This window comes from Nerophis lumbriciformis, linkage group LG09 (genome assembly GCF_033978685.3).
Source record: "Nerophis lumbriciformis linkage group LG09, RoL_Nlum_v2.1, whole genome shotgun sequence".
Taxonomy (NCBI): Eukaryota; Metazoa; Chordata; class Actinopteri; order Syngnathiformes; family Syngnathidae; genus Nerophis; species Nerophis lumbriciformis.
This window is the reverse complement of record NC_084556.2, coordinates 14,842,501-14,867,873: the sequence shown is the minus strand read 5'-3', so window position 1 is coordinate 14,867,873 and position 25,373 is coordinate 14,842,501. Positions and strand designations below refer to the sequence as shown.

The 25,373-nt window shown below is 39.4% G+C and overlaps 1 protein-coding gene across 1 annotated transcript in view; it reads left to right on the top strand.

The window, feature by feature from the left end:
- stk10 (serine/threonine kinase 10) overlaps positions 1-25,373 on the top strand; it is a 93,753-nt gene that overhangs the window by 65,866 nt on the left and 2,514 nt on the right. The window contains exons 8-16 of the mRNA XM_061962521.2: positions 5,707-5,841; positions 9,027-9,317; positions 12,632-13,015; positions 17,434-17,558; positions 18,062-18,185; positions 21,294-21,473; positions 21,557-21,649; positions 21,725-21,854; positions 21,939-22,063. Coding sequence (XP_061818505.1) covers positions 5,707-5,841; positions 9,027-9,317; positions 12,632-13,015; positions 17,434-17,558; positions 18,062-18,185; positions 21,294-21,473; positions 21,557-21,649; positions 21,725-21,854; positions 21,939-22,063 — 1,587 coding nt within the window. The remainder of the gene's footprint in view (positions 1-5,706; positions 5,842-9,026; positions 9,318-12,631; positions 13,016-17,433; positions 17,559-18,061; positions 18,186-21,293; positions 21,474-21,556; positions 21,650-21,724; positions 21,855-21,938; positions 22,064-25,373) is intronic.

Sequence of the window (25,373 nt, the reverse complement as noted above, 5' to 3'; positions counted from 1 at the left end):
ACAAGTGATGACGTCACAACTATTGTCGACATATATATATGTCAGCGACAAATTTTATTGTCGACTAATCGTTGCAGCCCTAGTCAGAATAGAGGGAAAGATGAATGCAGCAATGCACAGAAACATCCTGCATGAAAACCAACGCTTGCCATCCAACCTGATAGAGCTTGAGAAGTACTGCAAAAAAAGAATGGGCAAAGAGGAATGGGCGGAACTTCCCAAAGATAGGTGTGCCAAGCTTATGGCATCGTATTCAAAGACACTTGAGGCTGTAATTGCTGCCAAAGGTGCATCAACAGAGAACTGAGCAAAGGCTGGGAATACTTATTTACTTGTGTTTTTTATATTTTAATTTTTAATGAATTTGCTAAATTAAAAACAATACTTTACACATTGTCATAATGGAGTATTATCTGTAGAATTTTTAAAACATAAATGAATTTATTCCATTTTGGAATAAGTCTGTAACATAACTAAGTGTGGAAAAAGTGAAGCGCTGTGAATACTTTCTGGATACACTTTATGAAGCGTTGCAAAATAAAGAGCCAGAAAACATGCCATTGCAAGATCATAGCAATTGCGTCTTAACAGAATGTGCCGATGTCACCACTTTCAGTACACAGTACACAGCTCACAGCCATACATCCATTTTCTACTGCTTGTCCCTTTTGAGGTCACGGAGGGGCTAGAGCCTATCCCATCTGCACTCGGGCAGAAGGCAGGGTACATCCTGGACAAGTCGTTACCTAATCGCAGCGCCAACACAAGTCACGTGTACATGGACAACATGTATTTAATCTGATCATCATTCGGATTAAAATGTTACTGTGTACATGGCCCCTGAAAAAACTTATCTGATTATGACGTGCATTTTCATGCATCACACCTTAAATCGGAATACTTTACTTTGACATGCGCAAAACCTAACATAAACGGTAAGGTGTTTTATTATTTGTGCTATGGCGCCATCTTTTGAACGAGTTCGCTCATTGCAGGTGTTGAATAAGCAGTGACTTCCACTGTAAACAAACACGTCTTTGTGCATTTCTGCTTGTCAGACATTATCACAGTTCACTACTTTTGTTTTACCTTTCTTTTGGAAATGGAGCTGTTATGTGCTTTCTATGTTGTGATTACGTACGGGTTGCGTCTTTAGGTTACAACACTCTGTGTATATATTTGAGACTAGCAGTTAGCACTTGGAGTAGCTGTAATGTCGTGAATAAAGCAGCTCGTTAAGACGACAACTGGTTCCCTTCTTTTATTGTTATATCGACCCATGACATTCCAGACCATACTTTTGATTTTGCTAAGCTCGCTTTAAAGCAACAAACTCAACAGCACATAATGCTACGTCTGTACATGTTGAATGGAGGGAGACAGCAGCAAGACAATCACTTAATTCCAAGACTGTTAAATAATAGTCCCACCTCCACCACCAAAGTATAGCTGACCTCAAAGACATGCGCAGTAAGGATAAGTCCAACCCGGATTTTGGAAAATTAGTTTTCACAAGCTATAATCCGAATGATTTGCGGCACAAATCACCCGTCTTGATCGGAACGTGTGTGATCGGGTCAGAATATTCCGAATGAAGCATTTTTATTCCGGTTAGACTTTTAATCCGATTAAATGTGTCCATGTACACATAGCTACAGATAGACCAGGGGTCGGCAACCCGCGGCTCTAGAGCCGCATGCGGCTCTTTAGCGCCGCCCTAGTGGCTCTCTGGAGCTTTTTAAAAAATGTATGAAAAATGGAAAAAGAAAAAAAAAATCTATTTTTTGTTTTAATATGGTTTCTGTAGGAGGACAAACATGACACAAGCCTCCCTAATTGTTACAAAGCACACTGTTTGTATTAAACATGCTTCACTGATTCGAGTATTTGGCGAGCGCCGTTTTGTCCTACTAATTTTGGCGGTCTTTGAACTAACCGTAGTTTGTTTACATGTATAACTTTCTCCGACTTTCTAAGAAATGTTTTATGCCACTTCTTTTTCTGTCTCATTTTGTCCACAAAACCTTTAACGTTGTGCTTGAAAGGTGAGTTTTGTTGATGTTATTGACTTGTGTGGACTGCTAATCAGACATATTTGGTCACTGCATGACTGCAAGCTAATCGATGCTAACATGCTATTTAGGCTAGCAATATGTACATATTGCATCATTATGCCTCATTTGTAGCTATATTCGAGGTCATTTAGTTTCCTTTAAGTCCTCTTGATTCAATTTATATCTCATGACACACTATCTGTATGTAATATGGCTGATGTGAGTGTGAATGTTGTCTGTCTATCTGTGTTGGCCCTGCGATGAGGTGGCGACTTGTCCAGGGTGTACCCCGCCTTCCGCCCGATTGTAGCTGAGATAGGCTCCAGCGCCCCCCGCGACCCCAAAGGGAATAAGCGGTAGAGAATGGATGGATGGATGGCTCTTTCAACATTTTGGGTTGCCGACCCCTGAGATAGACAGACAACATTCACACACTAGGGTTAATTTATTGTTGCTAGTCAGCCACAAGGGCATATTTGCATGGCACCAGGGGTTTGCCATGACATGCTGTGATAAATGTAGTTAGATTTTTAATAGTTAGTGTTTACACAGACGTTTTAAGGAAAATGTAAATTAAATCAGATTAGGCCACTTTGATATCATTTTAACACTAAAAATGATCAAAGTGTTCTCACTTTGCAACACACAGCATCGGGTTTCTAGCACTCTGTCGCAGCGATTGCAACACAGGTAGCTTTGTGTTTCGCTTCCCCAAAATGGTTCATGTTTAACCTTTTACCAGCCATCCGTGCATGCGTGACACACGATCAGTGTGTTTCTAACGCAATGTAAAACCATAAAAGCGGATTTAAGCTCTACCGTTCTGCCTTTTTTTCCCCTCAGCGACATTGGATTCCGTTTGTTTGAAGTGATTTTGCCTGCAACATAGAAAACAATATGACACAATGCAGTGCTTCTCAAATATTTACACATATTCTCACAAATAATTTGGATCGCCACAAATAGCTCCTAGAAACACACCGCAGAAGTACTGTTTGTGAATATAGCTTGTCGTTACAACTCCCTTCAGTAGATTGCATTGTAAGCACACTTCCTAATCCACGTCATACGCGCCTGGTCTGCCAGAGAATAAGAAGACATAGCAGGAGTGGTAAATGTTGCCAATTTAGCAGACTTAGTCTTAGTCTTATCAGACACTAATCTGAAAGCATGCCACTGTGCACATCGCCCTTCTTATCCAAAACCACTTTTTGGCTCAGGCTTGCTTGTGACACAAAAGTAAACAGCAACAGAAGAATGTTCGTTCGGACAGTATTTCTAAACATTTATGTTTTGCCTATCATGATTTTTGCTCACTTTTTGTCTTTCCCCATAGTGTCTATAAACATTACTTGCACATGCATCATGGCCAACTACGCTAAATTAGCTGAAAATGCAGCAATGTCATCACCCCGTGTGGGAAACACTGCAAAGGGACTCCATTTAGTGCATCCTTTTTCAACTCTAGTAGTCCATAAACAATTTCCTCTAATCATGCATTAAAATGCACACCCTTAGTCGTATACCTCAAAGAAACAATATGAAATAATTCTACATTAAATTGATAAAATAATTTGCATGGCACAGTGGCTTAAAAAAGGTGAAGAGGAGGTTGTCTGGTCTTGCCATGGCAACCAAAGCCCTTGTCTTAGAGTGGACCAGCCAGGACACCTATTTCATTGTGTTAGCAGTAGTGCTGTCCTGTTCTGTCTAGTCATTGCAACGGTTTATAATAAATACATTACAGGATATAATAATGCTGAAGCCATTTTGTAGCTCACCAAAATAGATCAATACACAATTTACTTTCCTTATAAATACTTAAATATAACAAATATATTTGAAAACATTGCGTTTTTAGTCCTGTGTAGGGCCCGCAGTGTATTTTCTAAGTTATATACAGTGTATCACATTTTGTTTTGTTACAGCCTTATTCCAAAAGAGAACAAATATTTTTTGTCCTCAAAATTCTACAGACGAGGTGTAATGACAATTTTTTGGGAAATTTTGCGAACCTATTCCAAATAGAAAAAAATAAAACAATCACATGTACACAAGTCTTCATAGCCTTTGCCCAATACTTAGTTGATGCACCAATACTTAGTTGACACCCATTCCTCTTTGCCCATTCATCTCAAGCTCCATCAGATTGGTTGAGAAGCGTTGGTTTTCATCCAGGATGTCTCAGTACATTCTGCATTCATCTTTCCCTCTATCCTGACTAGTCTCCCAATTCTTGCCGCTGAAAAACATCCCCACAGCATGATGCTGCCACCACCATGATTCACTGTAGGGATGGTATTGACCTGGTGATAGGCAGTGCCTGGTTTGCTCCAAACATGATGCCTGGCATTCATCCCAAATAGTTAAACCTTTGTCTCATCAGACCAGAGAGTTTTGTCACTCATGGTCTTGGAGTATTTCAGGTGCATGTTGGCGAGCGTTTTACTAAGAAATACCTGTTGATTCTGTCTGGGCACTGTACCACATAGGCCTGATTGGTGTATTGCTACAGAGATGGTTGTCCTTCTGGAAGGTTCTCCTCTCTCCACAAAGGAATGCTGTAGCTTTGACAGAGTGACCATCGAGTTCTTAGTCACCTCCCTGACTAGATTAAGATGAATGCAGCTATGTACAGAGACCATCCAACCAGATGGAGCTTAAGAGGTTCTGCAAAGAGGAATGGGCCAATCTGCCCAAAGATAGGTGTGCCAAGCTTGTGGCATCGTATTCAAAAAGACTTGAGGCTGTAATTGCTGCCAAAGATGCATCAACAAAGTACTGAGCATAGGTTGTAAATAATATACATGTGATTTTATGTTTTTATTTTTATTAAATTAGAAAATTGCTTTGAACAAAACCTTTTTACATTGTCATTATGGAGTATTGTGTGCAGAATTTTGAGAACAAAAATGAATTTATTCAATTTTGGAATAAGGCTGTAACATAACAAAATGTGGAAAAAGTGAAGCGCTGTGAATACTTTCCGGAGGCACTGAATGTATTATTTGCCCCTTGAAAGTAGAAATAGGCATCTGTCCAGGGTTCCTTCACATTTAGCCCAGTGTCAGCCAAGATAAGTCCCCACTTTCACAGGGACCTTTCACAGCATACAGTAAGTAAGACGGATGGATGTTCGCCGCTAATGCAATGTCTGCCCTCTATGCTGTAATAGGAGGCCGTTCAGCATTTAAACTTCCTGCCTCGTTAGACAGGAGCTGACTGTTGTTTTTGAATCAGCCAAGTTAAAAAGCTGAAGCCAAATGGAACTAAGTACGGCAAGTAACGCAGCAACAACTGTAAACACGTCTGCCAATGTGCACACTTGAATGCTCAGCCACGTTTGTTAGGCTCCTTTTGTCAGTTGCTCCAATTAAATTACACAACATTTGAATAATAGATGAGTCTTTTTTAACCCAGCTGCACTCAACTTTTTAATCAGGTTTGTTACGCATTTGGCTGAAGAATTAGTAATAATAAAATATTTGCTGTTTTAAATGGCTGAGCGCCTGTGGTGTAACCACAATTAGGAGTTGACAAGGGACGAGTTGGGTTTCAACAGCAGTGAAAGTGGTCCTCAATACTGGTCTTCTCTCTCACATTTCCACCACAAACAAACCTGATTCTATGTATTCTCTATCTATCCCCTTAGCACCCTTTTGTGAGCTCGGTGACGTCGAACCGCCCGCTGAGGGAGCTGGTGGCCGAGGCGAAGGCTGAAGTCTTTGAGGAAATCGAGGACAATAGAGAGGAAGGAGAGGAGGAAGACACCTTGGAGCTCACTGTGGTACCAAAACCTTCCTCATATTTCTAAGATGACACTTTATTGGCTTCTGCATCATTTTTTGGTATCTAAAAACACTACAATAAGTTTATGTTCTTCTTGCCGCTCATTTATAAAGGTCTGCTGACTTTAAAGCTGTTTTGGTTATACATGTGCAGTCTGATTAGAGTTTTATCAGCACAATGTGATTGGTTGCATGTTCATTTGCGGAATTTGAAATCATTCTCGTTCCAGATTAGACCTCTGCCCAGGCCAAAAACGTCTGTGTTTTTAAAACGTTAGGAATCCTAACTCTTGAGACTAGAAATAATGTCTAATCGTTTTAAGTAGAGCATTGTATTTTGCATTTATTAAAAGAACAAACATATATATATATATATCATTGCGATAATGCAACATTTTTTTTTTTTTTTTAAGTATTTAATCATTAATATCAGGGTTTCCCCTTAATGTAATTGAATGTGGTGCGCCGCCACGGCATTTACAGCCAGACCTTGAAAATAAGGTTGTTGTTTTTTTTACTTGAAAACAAACTAACGTAATATAATATATTGTAGCCCCCAGAAGAAAACACACCGACGCTATTTTTAACTTTTGTTACCAATCTTATGATAACAAACGGCACAATTCCAACAGGTTTTACTGGAGCGTTGTCAGCATGTCTGCGATGTGGACGTGATTTTTATACATATTGCACATATACCCGCGGACAGCCATCTACAAAATGTGCAAATGTTAAGAGGACAGTGGTGGCTTTTAAGAAGAGAAAGTCCAACTAGAGCATGTGTGATTTCAAGTGTGACGTCATTATAAGTCTGTAAATACTTGAAAAAATCTCAACAAAGTACTTTGTACAAAAAGCAGCAACAATTGAAATTAAGGCAAAACGATAAAATATATGTTAATACTAATTAATACAGACAGATTTGTTTTAAATGTATGTATACATTTTTTTAGCCTTTTTTAAAGAAAATTATATGATCATAGCAAATTATGCAAATTAATCGATGACATGGTGATCACAGCCACAGGTATCTTGGCAGTATAGGGGAAACCCTGAATTTATTGCATATTACCGTATGCCTTTTACCATTGTTACTGTCCTAAGAACGCAAGTTTCCTCCCTGCTAGCTTACTGTAGTGTAAACTTACTCTTACTTACTCTTGCTGTTTTAAAAAGAGTGTATAAATGAAATTAATTTTGTAAAAAAATGTATGTACCGTATTTTTCGGACTATAAGTCGCTCCGGAGTATACGTCGCACCGGCCGGAAATGCACAATAAAGAAGAAAAAAAACAAATATACGTCGCACTGGAGTATAAGTCGCATTTTTGGGGAAATTTATTTGATAAAATCCAACACCAAGAATAGTGCCTGATATGTTAACGTAACATATTATGGCAAGAGTCATTCAAATAACTATAACATATAGAACATGCTATACGTTTACCAAACAATCTGTCACTCCCGATCGCTAAATCCGATGAAATCTTCCTCCTTGGTGTCGCTCCTGGTATGCGCCCCGCTAGCGTCCATTCTTTCTGCTGCTCGATCGCCATTTTCTGGTGCATATTTTACTACGTCCAGCTTGTAATCTGCAGTATATGATTTCCTTTTCGGTGCCATTTTAGTTCAGTTCTTCTCAGTTTTTATAAGTTACCTCGATTGTTGATGTGATCCATTTTAATAGCTCCGGCAGTAGCGTATAGCATATAGCAGTTAGCATTCCAAAACCCACAATGCACTTCTGCCATGACCCGCCCCCCGCCGAATTCTTTTTGGTTGGCGTGTGAGTGACGATTGCTGACGTGTGTGTGACGATTGCGGACATTTGCTTCGTTGCTCACGCGAATGAGATAAATAATATTGATATTTTACGGTAATATGTTAATAATTTCACACATAAGTCGCTCCGGAGTATACGTCGCACCCACGGCCAAACTATGAAAAAAACGTTGACTTATAGTCCGAAAAATACGGTATATATATTTAATTCATCATAAATTAATTAATTAATTCAAATACCATTGATAGTCAACAAATGATATAACTTAATATAGTTGTTTAATTACAATAATCAAGTTGTAGTCAATACCCCGCCTACCGCCCGAATGCAGCTGAGATAGGCTCCAGCACCCCCCGCGACCCCAAAAGGGACAAGCGGTCAAAGAATAGATGGATGGAAGTTGTCGTCAATGTCCATACAATATTTTAGAGAGTTTGTTGCTTTTCTTTGAAAAAAATGAAAAAAACAAAGACACACATTTGGAGATAACTATAACTTAGTTGCACGTTGTGATGAATATTGTTCCACTCCGGTCCTGTAAGTGGCAGTCAAGCTGGTTGCTATTCGCCTAATAAAATAGTTATTGATAAATAGATCAAAAGCTATTAGATTAATATTTTTCATAGAATCCGAACAAAATATTAAGTATCTGCACAAACTCAATACATGTCATTTTATTAACCCTTAAACAAAAACATCACAAACTATTACGTCTTTGACAGAGACAATTAAGATCAGGCTATACGCCGCCAACTTTGTTTGCACCCCACCCCCTTTAAAAAGCATTTCTTGGTAAACAGTGCTTTCCTGCCAAGGGACTGAAGGTCGCTTCTGGCAGAGGCCATTCATATGTCCACAGAGGCCATGAGATTACAAAGTAACATAGAGCACGAGGCGGTTCTTTACCACCCTCAGGATAAACAAAAGAACAGTAACCGGAACACTGGCATACAGCCTCGCTTTTAAATTTAGACCTTGACTTTGGTATTACTCCTCATAGGAAAACAAGTGATGCCTGAATTATTTATGTTCAGACATTGTTCTGCCTCGGCTGTACGAGACCCACGGATCTTAGATGGAGATCAAAAAGCCGCCTATTTGTTTAGTTTAGAGAGGTATTCCATATCATCCCAATGCTGGGCTGTGTTTACCCGATTTAGGAACGTCTGCAGTTTATGGAAATGACTGCAATTTTAGATGCAAGGTTGCAAAAATGTCTATTCCCTTAAATCTTGGATAATGGAATGTACCTGCTGTAAGTTGCAATGCATTTAACATGAAGCTAATGTTACCTGATGCAGGAGCTGCTACCAAACAAAAGTTGCTTAGCTATTGGCATCATTTTACAGTATTTTGCCACATCAATGCATAACCAAAGTCCACCTCTCTTTACCATGCCAGACCAGTCTGGAAGGAGACCAGTCCCCGGAACAAGAGAGCCCCACCACATCCCTGATCGTGCAACATTCTCCACTGGAAAATGGGCCAGCCTCACCCACAAAGGAGCAGCCGGTTCCCATCATGGCCACCCCAGTTCCCTTACCGAGGCACAATCTCCCCGCTAAGGATCAACTGGACTCTGGAGATAAGCTGGAGTCTGAGAAATATGAGAGTGTCGTGTCAATTAAGACGTCCAGCTCGGACTCTGGCATCGAGGACGGGAAGAGCTCACCCACGTCTGAAAGGGAGAAGGTAGGATTTATAAGCTTTAAGTATCAGGGTGCTTGACGTTTTAATTCTACCCAAGGGTATTAGGGATTGTTCTCCATATGACATATATATATTTTTTTATTTCAGTTAAAAATTGTATTATTATTATTTTATTACTTTTATTAGGTATGTTCCAATCAATCAGGCACCGATTGGTATTGGATGATTTTTGTAAAAAAAAAAGTCCGAGATCGGCCATTGCCGATTAACGCCTATTATTGCAGCTCACAAATGCCATCCTCTCTGGCTGAGAAGCGGCTAGCAGCTAATTATGTGTCTCCATATACACTGAGAACCGCTCCCCTAAATTAATAACAATCACCTCCGTGGCAGCAAATAAACTGCATTTCTTAGTATCTTAGAGCAGTGTTTTCAACCGCTGTGCCGTGAGATACAGTCTGGTGTGCCGTGGGAGATTATCTAATTTTACCTGTTTGGGGTAAAAAATATTTTTTGCAAACCAGTAATTATAGTCTGCAAATGATGTGTTGTTGTTGAGTGTCGGTGCTGTCGAGAGCTCGGCAGAGTAACCTTGTAATACTCTTCCATATCAGTAGGTGGCAGCAGGTAGCTAATTGCTTTGTAGATGTCAGAAACAGCGGGAGGTAGCGTGCAGGTAAAAGGGTATCTAATGCTTAAACAAAAAATAAACAAAAGGTGAGTGCCCCTAAGAAAAGGCATTGAAGCTTAGGAAAGGCTATGCAGAACGAACTAAAACTGAACTGGCTACAAAGTAAACAAAAACAGAATGCTGGACGACAGCAAAGACTTACTGTGGAGCAAAGATGGCGTCCACAATGTACATCCGAACATGACATGACAATCCACAATGTCCCCACGAAGACGGATAAAAACAAAGTAGATGCGGGAAATAGCGCTCAAAGGAAGACATGAAACGGCTACAGGAAAATACAAAAAAAAAGAAGAGAAAAAGCCACCAAAATACGAGCGCAAGACAAGAACTAAAACACTACACACAGGAAAACAGCAAAAAACTCAAAATAAGTCAGTGCGTGATGTGACAGGTGGTGACAGTACACCTACTTTGAGACAAGAGCTATAGTGATGCATGGTTGGTTATGGTTTAAAGTCGCATCCAACAGTGGCGACAACGCCTTTTTACTGTCAACTGAGTTTAGTTTTTTAATGATTTCTGCTGGTGGTGTGCCTCCAGATTTTTTCAATGCAAAAAATGTGCCTTGGCTCAAAAAAGGTTGAAAAACACTGTCTTAGAGTATCGTTATCAATTAGCATTATCACTGGAGGATGAGACTAAACATGTTACACACCGAGAGCAAGCCAATGTAACAGTTAATAGTTAAGCTCGCCACTAAGTTAGCTTTAACCACGTTGCAGAAGAAAGTAAGCAGATATTAACTGGAGATTAACAAGTAGATTAACAGGAGTCCAGAACAGGGGTGTCAAACTCATTTTAACTCAAGGGCCTCATGAAGGAAAATATATTCCCACTTGGGCCAGACTGGTAAAATCATGGCACAATAACTTAGAAATAAAGACAACATCAGATTGTTTTCTTTTTTTACTTTGGCCAAAAATTGAAAAATCACATTCTGAAAAGGTACACATTACCAATAATCCTCTTGGCCAAACACTTCCAAGTTAGTTGACAATTCTGAGGAAAAAAATGGAACACAATGAACTTAGACTACATTTACACTGCAGGCCAAAGTGGCCCAAATCAGATTTTTTTGCATCTGACTGTTTGCTCTGCAATCAAAATGTGATTTTTATCAGACTCCAGTGTAAACGCACATGTGGCCCCAATGTGGCCTCAATGCAGCTCCAATGTGGCCTCGACCTCACTTGCATGCGCAGTTTGATAAAGTGAAAATAAAGGAAGTTGACCGGCTTAAGCCTTTGCATCTTACCATTTCGTTACTTTATCAGTTGAGTGGATAATCTACAATTAAATAAGTCATTGTGCGTCGCTGCAGTTTTAGTCTGTCGCCATCTGCTGCCAGCCAAAACAGGAGCAGTTGATTGCTTGCACCTGCGCTGATTGGAGTAGCGGCAGCCAATCCAGAGGGTGCTTAAAGTCAGCTGACACGTCATATTTTAAATAGTGTCATGTGTGACGTGGGTTGCACTTGAATTGCTATTGCGACATCCAGTTTTATAACAGAAGTTTCTTTCATTAAAAAAATTGCAGCTCAGTTTCATACATAGCAAACTCATCTTGCGGGCCGCGGGCAGATTAAACCTGTTCGTGGGCCGTACGTTTGACACCCCTGGTCTTGAGAGAGGATAATATAACAACTGTTGCTTTATCAGCATTATCACAGTCAATATACAACAAGTAAAAGGAGGGTAGATCCATCCATTCATTGGTGGTGTTAATACCAAGGGTAGTATCAGTATATGAGTGATACTAGAGTTATCAGATAGATATTTTTACTTTCTCAATAAAATGTTTTTGTTGTGTTTACATGTTGTGTGGACTTTGAAACCAAAGGATTTACAGTAAATGAGTAGTTTTGCTTTTGTTTAGTTATTGTGTAATATTGACTGATTTGCTCAAACAATTGTATGCATTGAAAGAGAAAAAGGAACCCGTTTAAGTATTGTGCTTATATTGTTAAATCGTCAACAGCACTCATTAAAAATAGATTTTATAATGTATAGTGAATACATATGATTGGTGTCGGACAATCTCAGGCATGCATGATTGGTAGCATAAAACCTTGATCGGAACGTCCCTCATTTTTATCATCTTACTATTTTATTGTTTATTTACATCTATATAATTATTTTTACATGTATTTTACTTCCAAGAATCCAAAGAACCACACAACTTGCCATGGGGACGATATGAGAGTGTTAAGACATGCACCTGGGGATAGGTTGATTGGCAACACTAAATTGGCCCTAGTGTGTGAATGTTGTGTGTCTATCTGTGTTGGCCCTGTGATGAGGTGGCGACTTGTCCAAGGTGTACCCCACCCCGCCTTCCGCCCGATTGTAGCTGAGATAGACTGCAGCGCCCCCCGCGACCCCGAAGGGAATAAGCGGTAGAAAATGGATGGATGGATGGATGAATTAGAAAGAGCATTTACCGCATATGAAAAAGTGGAGTGAATTAATCTGTTCCAGAGTCAAACTGGATATTTTACAGCTGTATAAATTGGCAAGTCTCAACATTTTTGGAGATGATAGTTGTTAGATTTGTTTCTGTATTTATTCTATAGGCACTTGTTTTGGTCAATATCCAAACAAATTCCATAATAATCCTTGACTTTGCAATTAAAAGATTTATAACAATAATCTTCGTTTTCCAGGTTGTTGTGGAAACCAAGCAGCTTCCATCTGTCCTCCAATCTGAGGCGTCTGAGGACAGTGTTGACATTGCTATCGGTTCCTCAAAACCACAGGTGCCCAACACCCAGTTCTCTGTTGACCAGAGTCCAGACGTGTCAGCTCACCAACCAGTACCGACCCCAGCACTTGTTTCCACTGGTCCTTCACAAGCACATAGTTCCTGGCCGAGCAGCATCCGAAACAAGATGAGCCCTGACCAAGTATCGATAGCATCCACTCCCGAGGTGGCCCCGCCTTACATCAACGGAAAGATCAATAGCGTAAGGCGATCTACGGGCAGCTTGGGGTCGGAGACCTTGAAAAGCATGTCGCTAAACAAGGAGAGCTTCTCGCTGTCTTCAAGGGTAAGTAGTCCACATCATGCTCACCTTTACATGGTTATGGCGTTGTAGCAGTTAGATGCAAAAGGAGGCAAAGACGGGAGCTCCTTGTGTCTGCAGTAAAACCCCTCCTTGGAAAAAGTTTCTTTCAGCATGCAGGGAGGAACTGAAAGTGCATTGTTTTGTGCATGTTGGGGTGTGGGTGTAACACAGAGGATAGCCTGTATGTTGTAAGAGTTTTCCCCACACATTCCATACAGGAGACATACAGTAGGATATTTAAGTGGGGTGGGAGGGTTACATGAGAGAGGTCTGTTTGTTTTAGGGCCTGAAAAATGGGTTTTAGTGTAGTAGTGTTTGAACAGACACCCTTTCATACAGCCTTAAAAAAGCCGACTTTCTTCTGCCTTTTTTGCGGCTTGTATAAACAGCAGAGACGTGAAATGATTTATGTACATCAGGGATATTCAACTAAATTCGTGTGGGGGCCATTTTTCCAGAAAACTAAGGACCAGACTTCTTCTTTCACTATTATTATTTTGTCAATTTCGGAGGACCAAAGTCCTCGACAGTAGACATTTCATTTTGGTATATTTATTTTGTCAGAGTTACAGAAGCGCTCCGCTGTTTTTAAGGAGCATTTGCAAAAATGTGAATTTCTCGTTTTTTTACCTTAACTCACGGGCCACCAGTTGAATTGCCTAAATTATGAAAAAGAGAGGACCTAAAATGAAACCTTGAGGAACACTACTGGTATATCTAAAGAGGTTGGTGTAAACAAACTTCAACAGCACCTTAGTTACATAAATAACATTATAAAAAAAAATGTAACGACCAAAATAAGAGAGCACTTAAAGGGATGTCTTGAGGAACGCCTCAGTTATTTAAACTGTACATTTGGACACCAGTGTTCTATGCTTGAAACTTCCAATGCAGGGATCTGCCAGTGTGTTTCACAGTGGTCAGAGTTCCTCTATACAACAGGAGCTCTCTATTGTTTTTCAGGAATTTGCTGCACAAATGTTCGTCTTTCCCAAATTTTGTACTGAACCTTGGGTGCCGGTATGGTGTCATTTCTGTGACGGATTGAATAGCAAGTTGAATAGCCCAGCTGAACATATGGGTTGTGTTCCCCTGACGTCACGTCCGGCTTATTAAATATGCGAGAATTGAAGTGGTGGTCAAGCGAGCGTCTCTTGTCAAAGCGTTCTGGCCGACATTTTGCCTTTCTTGAAGAAAAAATGCCCTGTTGTTTTAGGCTGTTGGAACGGTTCAAATTGTGAAAAGAATAAAAGTTTCTTCAAAGTTCCTCAAGAGGAAATATGTCGAGATTTTACGAAACCGCGATGAGAAAAGTGGCACGCACTCCAGTTTGTTTGATATACTTTTAATATTTAGTATTTTCCATTTAAGTATTATCTTGATATTTGTACTTTATCTTGTTTCGAAGTTCTTAAAACACATTTTTTTTTACAAGTGTTTGTGAACCAACTCTGCGAGTCTAAATAAAAGCATGCAAATGTGAGCAAACCCTAAAGGGTTCAGCTTTTACCAAAGACACCAATCATACAGAAATCTTTCAGCACATACACAATGTTGACCTGTAGAGTTATATTTAGAAAAATACGGGGAAAATCACGCATACACGTAGTTACAGTGAGCTGTGATCACTTGTCCATCTTCTTTAACAACCGGCCAGGTCTTCAATGGTGTCTCCATTTATCTTTATAAGTGGTTAACATAATGGGAAAATGATAAATCGTGAATCTAGTTTGTTTCGAAAGACGGTCCTCACAAATTAAATGATAAATGGGTTATACTTGTATAGCGCTTTTCTACCTTCAAGGTACGCAAAGCGCTTTGACAGTATTTCCACATTCACCCATTCACACACACATTCACACACTGATGGCGGGAGCTGCCATGCAAGGCGCTAACCAGCAGCCATCAGGAGCAAGGGTGAAGTGTCTTGCCCAAGGACACAACACACAAAGTTACATCATAAAATGCAACCTTACCCGAGCAAAAGCGATGCATGATTTATCCGGGAGAGTCTTGATACCAATTTTCCTTTTTTGCAGATAGTTTGCTGCAATTAGCCATACTTGTTTGGTTGACCATCACTGCGTTCACTTCCGGTCAAAAGTCACCTGACTGAATACAAGCGACTACAATTGTTTGCTGCATAGCCATCTTGCTTTGGTTGACCACCACTTCGTTCACTTCCGTTCAAAAGTCATGTGACTGAATACAAGCTACTACACTTTCTGTAACAGAGGAAGGATGGTGTCTGAGTGTAAAATGCCTGGAAAGAAAGGATGTATCACACACACGGACTTCTGCTGCCATGTTGTGTTGTAAGCACGGTTACAGCCCTAATGCGGGAGGATTAGCATTGGTGCTCTTTCCCTTGCATTCCCTTCACCATCTAATGACATCATCGGCTAATTTGCATAATTGTTGATGACGCAAAACCCACACACAAACCGTAAAACGGTGTTATCATGTGCAACCGAATCAGCTGTGGTATGTTGTAAAAGAGAGTTGCAAGGACAAACTGGTTTTTACGATGAATTAAATTGTATTAGTGGTAAGTGACTTAATGAAGAATTGAGTTGGTAGGGAGTTAAATATAAACGTGTCACTTACTATTAGCACCTTTAGCAATGAGTCAGTTGAGTGTAAACAAACAGCAACAGGTACCTCTGTCATTCAATGACCATTTAATGTTAGTGATTGCTTCTTCCTGTCTGTGTTGAATAAACTATTGGCATTGTAAGTTAACATAGCAAGTGTAAAACACCAACACAACACCAGAAGCTTATAGAATAATAGCACTATACCATGGTGGGATCGAACTGTGTTATTACACAGCATAATATAGAATATTATAAATGAATAATAGGCATGGATGACAGTTGGCAATAATATAATCACCACTTAAGAACAATTTTCCCTTGGTGATCACTTAAGTTAACCTTAGTTTTATATTGAAAATATAATTCATAATATAATTATATATAATTAATTCTATTTGTGCATATGTATTATTGTTTACTGTTATTATATTGTTTAAATACTGTTATTCCGACACCAATTCCACATGAAAATGTCTAAGGAATATTTATTTTATAAATGTATTTGTACAAAATATTTTTTTGTGGTGAAATTAATCAGTGCATAATAATTGTGGTAATCCTAAAACCATGACCATTACTCAGAATATAATGATACACTCAAAATCTTGGTAACACTTTAGTATGGGGAACATATTCGCCATTAATTAGTTGCTTATTAACATGCAAATTAGTAACATATTGGCTCTTACTTAGTCATTATTAAGTACTTATTAATGCCTTATTCTGCATGGCCTTATCATACAACCAGTAAGCCATTAACTAAGAGTCTTCCCTCAATAACCTCAGAATTATTGCTTATTAGTAACCCTAACCCTAACCCTTATATGTTCCCCTAGTGTCCAAATAACTCTAAATTAAGTCTTTGTTACTTAGAATATGTTCCCAATACTAAAATGCTACCAAAATCTTTAATGGTTGCATCCCTGGATACAATGCCATCTCGGGTATGGTGTTAAAACACCAATCTACACAGACAGCCCCAATCTTCGCTCTGACGTCACTTTCGTCCCAAAATTGACATATACGTCACCTGAGGATCTTGAGAGATGACCGCTAGCTGGTGTGATCTCAGTATGAAGAAAAAAAAGAAAAACGACCGATCTTTATTTGAATAACAACGTCATATAAAAGATTACATACAAAACAAATATTAATATTACAATATTTATTTTGAAACGGTACAGAAACCGGAACGATGATTCTTCAAACGCCGGTTTGAAGAGTCATAAGTAAACTGATAGGTCAAAGGGTAAAGCTTGATGCTGGCTTTTACCCACTGGATACGGCAATACATTAAACTAACAAGGCAAGTGTTTAACGGCAATACATTTAGAAATAGCAGGACACACTTTCATCGTTTGACCCTCAACAAGTCCTTCCTTGAGGCAAAAATATGCATGATGTTCCATTCATTGGGGCCCAATGTGGCCTTTGTGTGGGCACAGTCCAGCGCTGACCTCAGTGAATGGAGGCCTCTGTGCACCTCATTGTCACCCAGCTGCTTCTGGAGCTTTATAGACTGATCATGACTGTTGTTGACTCTGTGGTGGAGTCTTGTCTCTTTGTGGCACTTGCAAGTTTTTTCCAGAACATATTATTCAGCAGAGAGGCGCTGCAGTGTCAGGGAATGGACTATGAGCCAGGCAGGTGTATTCACAATGATGCAGTGCACTTTCACACCAGTTGTAAACTATTCACTTAATATTAATAATAAAGCAGACCCCCCTTAGTGTACATGATAATTAAATGTGAGGATGGTGAGAATTTATTACATTTTATTATATTTTTCCTCATCCCCTTCAGGACACTTCGCGGAAGACTCTAAAGCGAACCAGAAAGTTCAAAGTTGATGGCGTCGACGTGAGCGTGACCACTTCTAAGATCATCAAGGATGATGAGAAGAAGGATGAGGAGATGAGATTCCTGAGGTAAGCAGATCCAGTAGACATTTTCTTCTCCTAATATTGCGACTTTGTCATAAAAAAAAAATGTTTCCTGCGATATTCAAAATTTCTTAATAGCAATAATGACTTAATTCTTTGTAAGTTTTTTTTTTTGCAATATTCCAACTTTTCTTAATAGTTACTTTTTTCCTCATAACATTACAGACAAAAAGTTACGCTAATAAAATTGTGTAATGACATGAAATGGATATATTTAATACGGGACATTAAACAACAATAAAAGTCATTAAATAGATAATGGGGGGATTCTACAAATATTGTTTTTAACTCAGACTTGTATCTTTAAATAATGTTATTTACCTCACTGGAATTAGATTCATTTGGTGACTGAAACTTCCATACATGAGTGTTTGAAGTCAATTAAAATCCTGAAGGTGCATTACTCATGTCACCTAGTGGTAGGAATATGACACTGCATCAACCCCACACCAAATATTAATAATCGATTTGTGTGTTTGCGTGTTCAGACGCCAGGAGCTACGTGAGCTGCGTTTGCTCCAGAAGGAGGAGCAGCGAGCTCTGACTCAACTCCAAACCAAACTGGAAAATCAGAAAGAACAGATGCAGAAACGCTTCGACCAGGAAATGCATGTGAGTGAAACAAACGGAAAAGCAACACAACATCTGACACACCAAATGGACTAAAGTAGTAAGATGCACGGATTTGTCACTGAAATTAGGTGCATGTCTGTAGGGTCAAAAACCATCAGATGTATACAGATTTTAAAGCTACCATATTTATATAGCATAGGACAAGCCTCTTTGCCCGGTTTCCTGCGGCTCTTACGAATCGACATCCAGGGTTTAATTAGTGCTTTAAAGAACCCCAAGAGGCTGAGGTCTCCTTACCGCCGTCACCGGCATTTGAATGACAGACATGTTTACCAATCAGAATTGTTGAGCCTCGCGTTTGTTCATCTGGGAAAAAGTGCTCTCAGCACCTGAGCGCGTTTATTTAACAGTAAAATTAACCGAACGCAGTGAGCCCCCTTCTTAGTCATTCCTAATCTTTGTCTCGGTGGGCGGGAGCACAGAGCGCCAACTTTTGACACACTGGAAGCACAGACAGCCTCCCTACTCGCCACTCGCCAGTAAGAAGTGCTGCAAAGTAACACAAATTATGAGGGGAAAAAATAAATTTCAGTGTTTGTTTATTTAGGATAACACATTTATTTACCTTCCAATTACAGTACAATGGTAAACACTTTTACAGTAATGAGGAAAAAAGTTTATACCATTTTAAATTGTTACTTGCATTATTATTATATAATATGATTACATTATAATCACTCTATAGTTTTTATCTGTTATTTCTTCAGTTTAGGAGCGTGATGTATTGTAGAAAAAAAGCTCTTGAGTCTGTATAAAGCCAAATATTTGTTTTTGTAAATTATTGCATATTCTAATGTGTGGCACCTTGAGACAAGAATATGTCGATTGACAGTCTAAAAGTAACGTGGCTTTCTTCACTCGTTATTTTTGCATTTTCTGTTAGCATTAGCATCCTTAGCTCCCTCATTGCCACCTTGAGTTTCTCAATGCCGTCACAACAGGTGAGTGCTCAGATTAGTTGTGCTGCCGCTACTTTATCGCTGCTTTCTAAAGGTTACAAATGACCACACTTTTATCCAATCGACCATTCTTTTTTTTTTCTTTTTTTTTCAATCCAACCGTTAACCACACTTTAGATTTACCATTCGGGGGTGCATTGTTTGTAAACTCTTTCGGTGCTGTCTGCTATGTTGCTCTGTCATTGTCAGTCGCAAACAAGAACGGTACTCTCGTATTATGTCATCACAGAAATCTTGCAAGATTCGAGCAGCCATATTTTGTATCAAATCTACAATCCAACATCGACCAATCTATACTACATAAAGATCAATCCGGAGGCTCGCCAAACGGATGTATATTCAAATCTCTAAAGTTAAAATGGGTTATGGGTGTGTACCGATTAATTTTTACACACTTTAGTTTTATGTATAAAATATAAAAATCACAAATTAAATTGAAATTGAAATTTTGGTGAGAAAAATTTAAATTAGTTTTTTTTTTCCCAAACTGGTGCAGCTATAGTAAACAATTTGTGTCAAGTTCGCCCTCAAAAGTGCAAGGAAAAAATGCACAACCAAACAAAAATATGAAGATGAACACAAGACATTTTCGACAGAGTAGGTGCACTATCCACTTAAACCGCCAGATGAAAGTAGAGTGAAAATCTTAAAATGTGTTTTGTGGCAATTCCAACTTTAACCCCAGCGTCAGTTGCTATGTAGTGTGGTGGTTTCCATAATTTTCAGCAGACTGCATTGCAAAATTATTAAAGTACCGGTGGAGTGAAAAAACAACTTGCTTTTATATTGAAGCTATTATCATATACATCTGATTTATGGCACTGAAAGACTTCCAAAGTTTGCGAATCCCACAGAGATTCCCGAGCCATTTTGAGAGTTAATGAGGAAGCCCGTTTGATCCATGACGTTGCGCTAGGAACCACAGATCCCTTCCCCATCAACAACAATGACGATGAGCAACAAAATTTAGAAGCCAAGTGCTAAAATAATGCATATTTATTGTGACACTGTAATATCATGTTGCATTGCTAGGTGCTAAACATACAAACTAACCATAATAAAACAAAGACTTCCTGTAAAATTTCCACTCTCGCTGTTTAGATGAAGATTCAATCGCAATCCTCACAAAGGGTTAAAAAAAGTTGTCACAATTAGCGTCTTTTTGCATCATCTTCGCTGTCTCGGGGATGTCAATGTCGGCCAGCCTCTCGGTCCATGGGCACATTTGTCTACTACAAGGTGAGAGATGCATGAATTATAATCTAGAATGTACTTTTAGCTAGTTTGAGACGAAGTAGAAGCAGCCGCCGGCGTAGTGTTTAAACAATAGCAGCGTAAGCTTGCATTATCTCACTACTTTCAATGCGGTGCTAAAATAGTCTGTCTGCATTGGCGCTAATAATAACAATATCGCTCATATTTGGTTAATTTTCATGTAAATGTAGTATTGTTGGCGGTTTCTGGATGTTTTTAGAGGGTTTTATGGCTGCAAAAGAGAAGAGGACCCTCGATCTGTTGACTCAATTGTTAGCTATTTATTTATGATTTTGAATGCATAAAAAAAAGCCAAGTATATGTATAAGGATTGTGAATGATAAACAGCACGTCTTTCCAATTGTTGCATATTTCCAGTATGACTGATCTGGTGATATGGTCAGAGTGCAGAAGCGTAGCTCCAGTGACGTAGATTCTACGAAAATTGCTGAAGATATTTGGAGTGGAATATTCAAAATGGCCAACTGAATTTGTGGCATTTTGTGATCTTTAGACGCTATTTTCACATACTTTGCCGATTGTAAATGCAATTGGATATGGTTAAATGGATACAATGAAACACCATTAAGCATATAAAGTCAACTAGTTTTTCCACTTTACTGGTACTTTAATCCCCACCTTCCTGTTACGCGAGATCTACCCAGCAATGAGGCCTTATGAATCCCTTCCCTACTGTGTAAGCGTTCTTCCCTCTCTTCCTTTTCCTCCTTCTGCTCTTTGGAAAAAGTGTTGCAAAAACTGAAAAGTGTGCTTGAACTAAGCTCTCGTGAGGTATGCTGTGTGACGACTTTATGCACGACGATGGTTTCATTTGAATTCAGAGGTATTTTTTTCTGGCTTTACCTGCTCCCAGGCCAAGAAGAAGCACTACGATGTGGACTTGGAGAACCTGGAGAAGCAGCAGAAGCAGACCATTGAGAAGACTGAGACAGACCACCACGTTCAGCTCAAAGAGGAGACCAAACGCATCAAAGCCGAGCAGCAGCGCGAGTACCAAGTGTTCCAGGAGAAGCTCAAGCTAAAGAAGAAGGAGGTTGGTACACCTTTAAGACACAGTTCTAACAAAACATACATATTTATTTGAGAACATGAACATGCATTCTTTTCTTGCTTTAGTTAAAGCAATCTGTGGACAAGCTGCCCAGAAGTCAGCGCAAAGATTGTTTGAAAAAATCCATGCAGACCTACCAAGACAACAAGCTTCTCGAGGTATACAGCCATCCGTTCCTCTTCTGTTATTTACGTTTTCTTTTTGAAAAAACATGTATTTCTTTGTGGCCAAAGGAGGAACAATTCCTGGCAGACCAGAAGAACAGGTTGGACTTGACCCTCCAAAAAATCATTGAAGACAACAAGAAACTGATTGCACGGACGGAGATGGATTGTCTCTACAAGAAGCAGAACCTGATCAGAGGTCGGGAAGCTGGAGTTAAAGTTGTGTCGTGTGCTGCCAGTGGCGTCGTAGTAACCTGTCAGTATTTTTGTCTCTTTTCTTCAGATCGGGAATCTACAATATGGGGTTTGGAGGAGAGTAACATCCATGAGAAATATCAGCAGTTGAAGCAGCAGCTCAAAGAACAGTACTTCCTCCAGAGGCACCAACTCCTCAAGAAACACAACAAGGTAAAGTCGACTAACGTACGTCACAAAACGTCATACGATAAACGGACAACAGTAGTGGGGCACCTGAAGACGAAAGAGGAACAACATAACGACGGCGAGGCTAATAGCTAGCAGGCTAACTAGCATGGTAGCAATCTATTGTGTTAACATAAGAAGATTGCTTGCTTTAATGGACAGGTACCGAAGTGCAAATACCAACAGGCTAAGAGTTCAGATGCATTTCACTTAATTAGCTCCAGCACCCTCCGCGACCCTGAAAGGGCCAAGCGGTAGAAAATGGATGGATGGATGGGCCATGGAGGAAAATATCACTTCACATGAGAAGAGTTGAAATACTAATATTTAGAGATGTTCTGATCCGGGTTTTAAATGACAATGGCTGATATCAATACCATCACTAATCACATGTATTAACCGTAAATGTTTACTTTTTTTGGTGAGTGTTATTGACAGTTTAACAATATCAACACAATATTTAAACTACTTCCTTGTTCTCTTACTCTGTGTGTAATATGTTCTGCCTCGTCCTCCAATGATACCTGATAATTAAACTTAAGATACTAAGAAAATCAGTTTATTCGTCGTAATTGAGGTGATTATTATCAACTTAGTTTGAGCGTCTCCACTTTGTGAATGAAAATGCATAATTAGCTGCTTGTCAGCCAGGTGACACAAAAACAGTGATCAGTATTAAAATGCGTTAATCTGCAATGGCGATCACTTACTTTTTTACGAAAATGGGCCGATACTGATCAGCACATCCTATACTAACTTCCAGTAACTATCAACTGTCCTGTAGTTCAGGTGATAACAGCTATATTTTTTACCCTTGTGCGTGGAAATGAAAATGCTTATGATACTAATACCTAGAATGCTAGAAACCTGTTCGGCTCTATTGTGATTGCATAAGAAAAACATTTTCTCAAAAGTACATTCTTAATGTCACATGAAAAATGTTTCCACACCAACAACTTACTGCCAAGTCTCATGCTTTGAGCGTGAAAGTCACAAAATTTTTTAACCCATTTTCACGCCACATTTGAACTTTTTCTTTTGCTTATATTTCCCCATTCCCTACTCTATATTTATTCTCTTATAATAAACCTTTTTCCTTGCGACCTGCCGTAGTTTGAGTGACTCTGATTGGCAGACCAAAATAACCAAACCCAGACCAATTTGTAAGTTTTTGTGCCTAAATCTAGGCACAAAACTTAGTAAAGTTTGTATAGGGTGGTTCAAAGAGAATATGCCAAAATCATCACACATCAGCATTGTAATAGACTGAATCAATGGTCATTTGATACAGGAGTTATCCAGGTTTTATTGTGTTACAATTTCACTGTAGTGGTCATGTAATCCTTTCGGCGCCGTTCAATTGTAGGAAGACTACGTGTTTATTTACCCTCAAAATGGCGACTCCTCACAAATCCTGGAGCGCGTTTGGGAGGAATTCTCAAATCGTCTGGATGTTTTCCGTGCTGCCGGTGGTGGCCATATTGAAGACTTGTTAAAAAGCATGAAATAAATACTCAAATTATGTACAACACATCTGTTCAAGCTAGGTTTTCTATTGTTTTTCCATTTTTGAAATATCGAGTGATAATTTTGCCGTATTCCTTATGAATCACCCTGTACATTGAAGCAAATTTTGAACAATGTAAACATGAATAATGGGTTCCATCCTCCACAAACATTGTATTTTAGTAAAATTTGTACACTTTGAACACAATATAAATTACTATACATTACTGTTTATCAAACAAACATAACGAGGGGGTGATGGATCAACTACTTTTTTAATAACAAAGTCAAAACAACAACAATTGAACTGTCCTCGTATGCAGACGCCCTGCCTCCACACGCACACACACTGGCAAGCCCTGTACTTCAATGATTAGTAACGAAAAAGGAAATCTACTTTACTTTATTGATTTTTCTTTGCGTGCAGTGGAATATAGGGGGGAGGTGGTATCAACAACGGTGTGGATACTTCCTAAATGCCTCAAACCACACTTCGCTTTTCTATTGTTTTCTTTGGACTCATATTGAGCTAAAAAAAATAGAAAAATGCTGTAAAAAGGCTAAATATACTTAGCTAACGACAACATTGCTGACGTAGATCGATAAACCCGCTCAAAATGGATGTGCTGCAGGCACAAAATCAATCAATCAATCAATCAAAGTTAACTTGTGGTTAGAGTGTCCGCCCTGAGATCGGTAGGTCGTGAGTTCAAACCCCGGCCGAGTCATACTAAAGACTATAAAAATGGGACTCATTACCTCCCTGCTTGGCACTCAGAATCAAGGGTTGGAATTGGGGGTTAAATCACCAAAAATGAAAAAAAAAAAGAGCAACAACCTGGTCCTTAACACCACCAAGACGAAGAAACTGATAATGGATTTCCGGAAGAAAAAAACAATAAACATCCAGCCACTGTACATCAGCGGGGACTATGTGGAAATGGTCTCTAACTTCAGGTTCCTGGGTATCCAGATCGAGGAAAACCTGTCTTGGAGTATGAACACCTCAGTGACCATCAAAAAGGCACAGCAGAGACTTTACTTTCTGAGACTCCTCAAAAAGAACAACCTGTCACAAAAACTGCTTGTGTCCTTCTATCGCTGCTCAATAGAGAGTGTGCTGACATACTGCATGTGTGTATGGTATGCCAGCTGCACGGCAGCAGAGGGTCATTAACAACTGTCATGAAGATCACTGGCTGCTCTCTCCTCTCCCTAGATGAACTGTACAGTGCCAGGTGCCTCAAAAAGGCCCAAAACATCATAAAGGACCCATCTCATCCTGGACATAAACTTTTTGAACTGCTGCCCTCGGGCAGGAGATACAGAACAATACAATGCCGGACAAACAGACTTAAGAACACTTTTTACCCGAGAGCAACAGTGTCGCTGAACACAAGACGACAATAATGACTGTGCATGTGAGCTGTGTGCTTGCTATTTTTATGTATTTTTATCTATTTATCTATGTTCTTATGGTTTTATGTGTTATGAATTTGCACTAAATTAGTTTTGCTTAAAATGTCGTTGTACAATGACAATAAAGATATATTCTATTCTATGATTCCCGGGCGTGGCTACCGCTGCTGCTCACTGCTCCCCTCACCTCCCAGGGGGTGTTCAAGGGGATGGGTCAAAAGCTGAGAATAATTTCGCCACACCGAGTGTGTGTCTGACAATCATGGGTACTTTAACTTTAACTTATACAACCATTAATCACAAGTGTCTTAAAGGGCTGCACAAGCTCAGATCCCGCATCAGGTCAAGAAAAGACCCAACCCAATGGGAA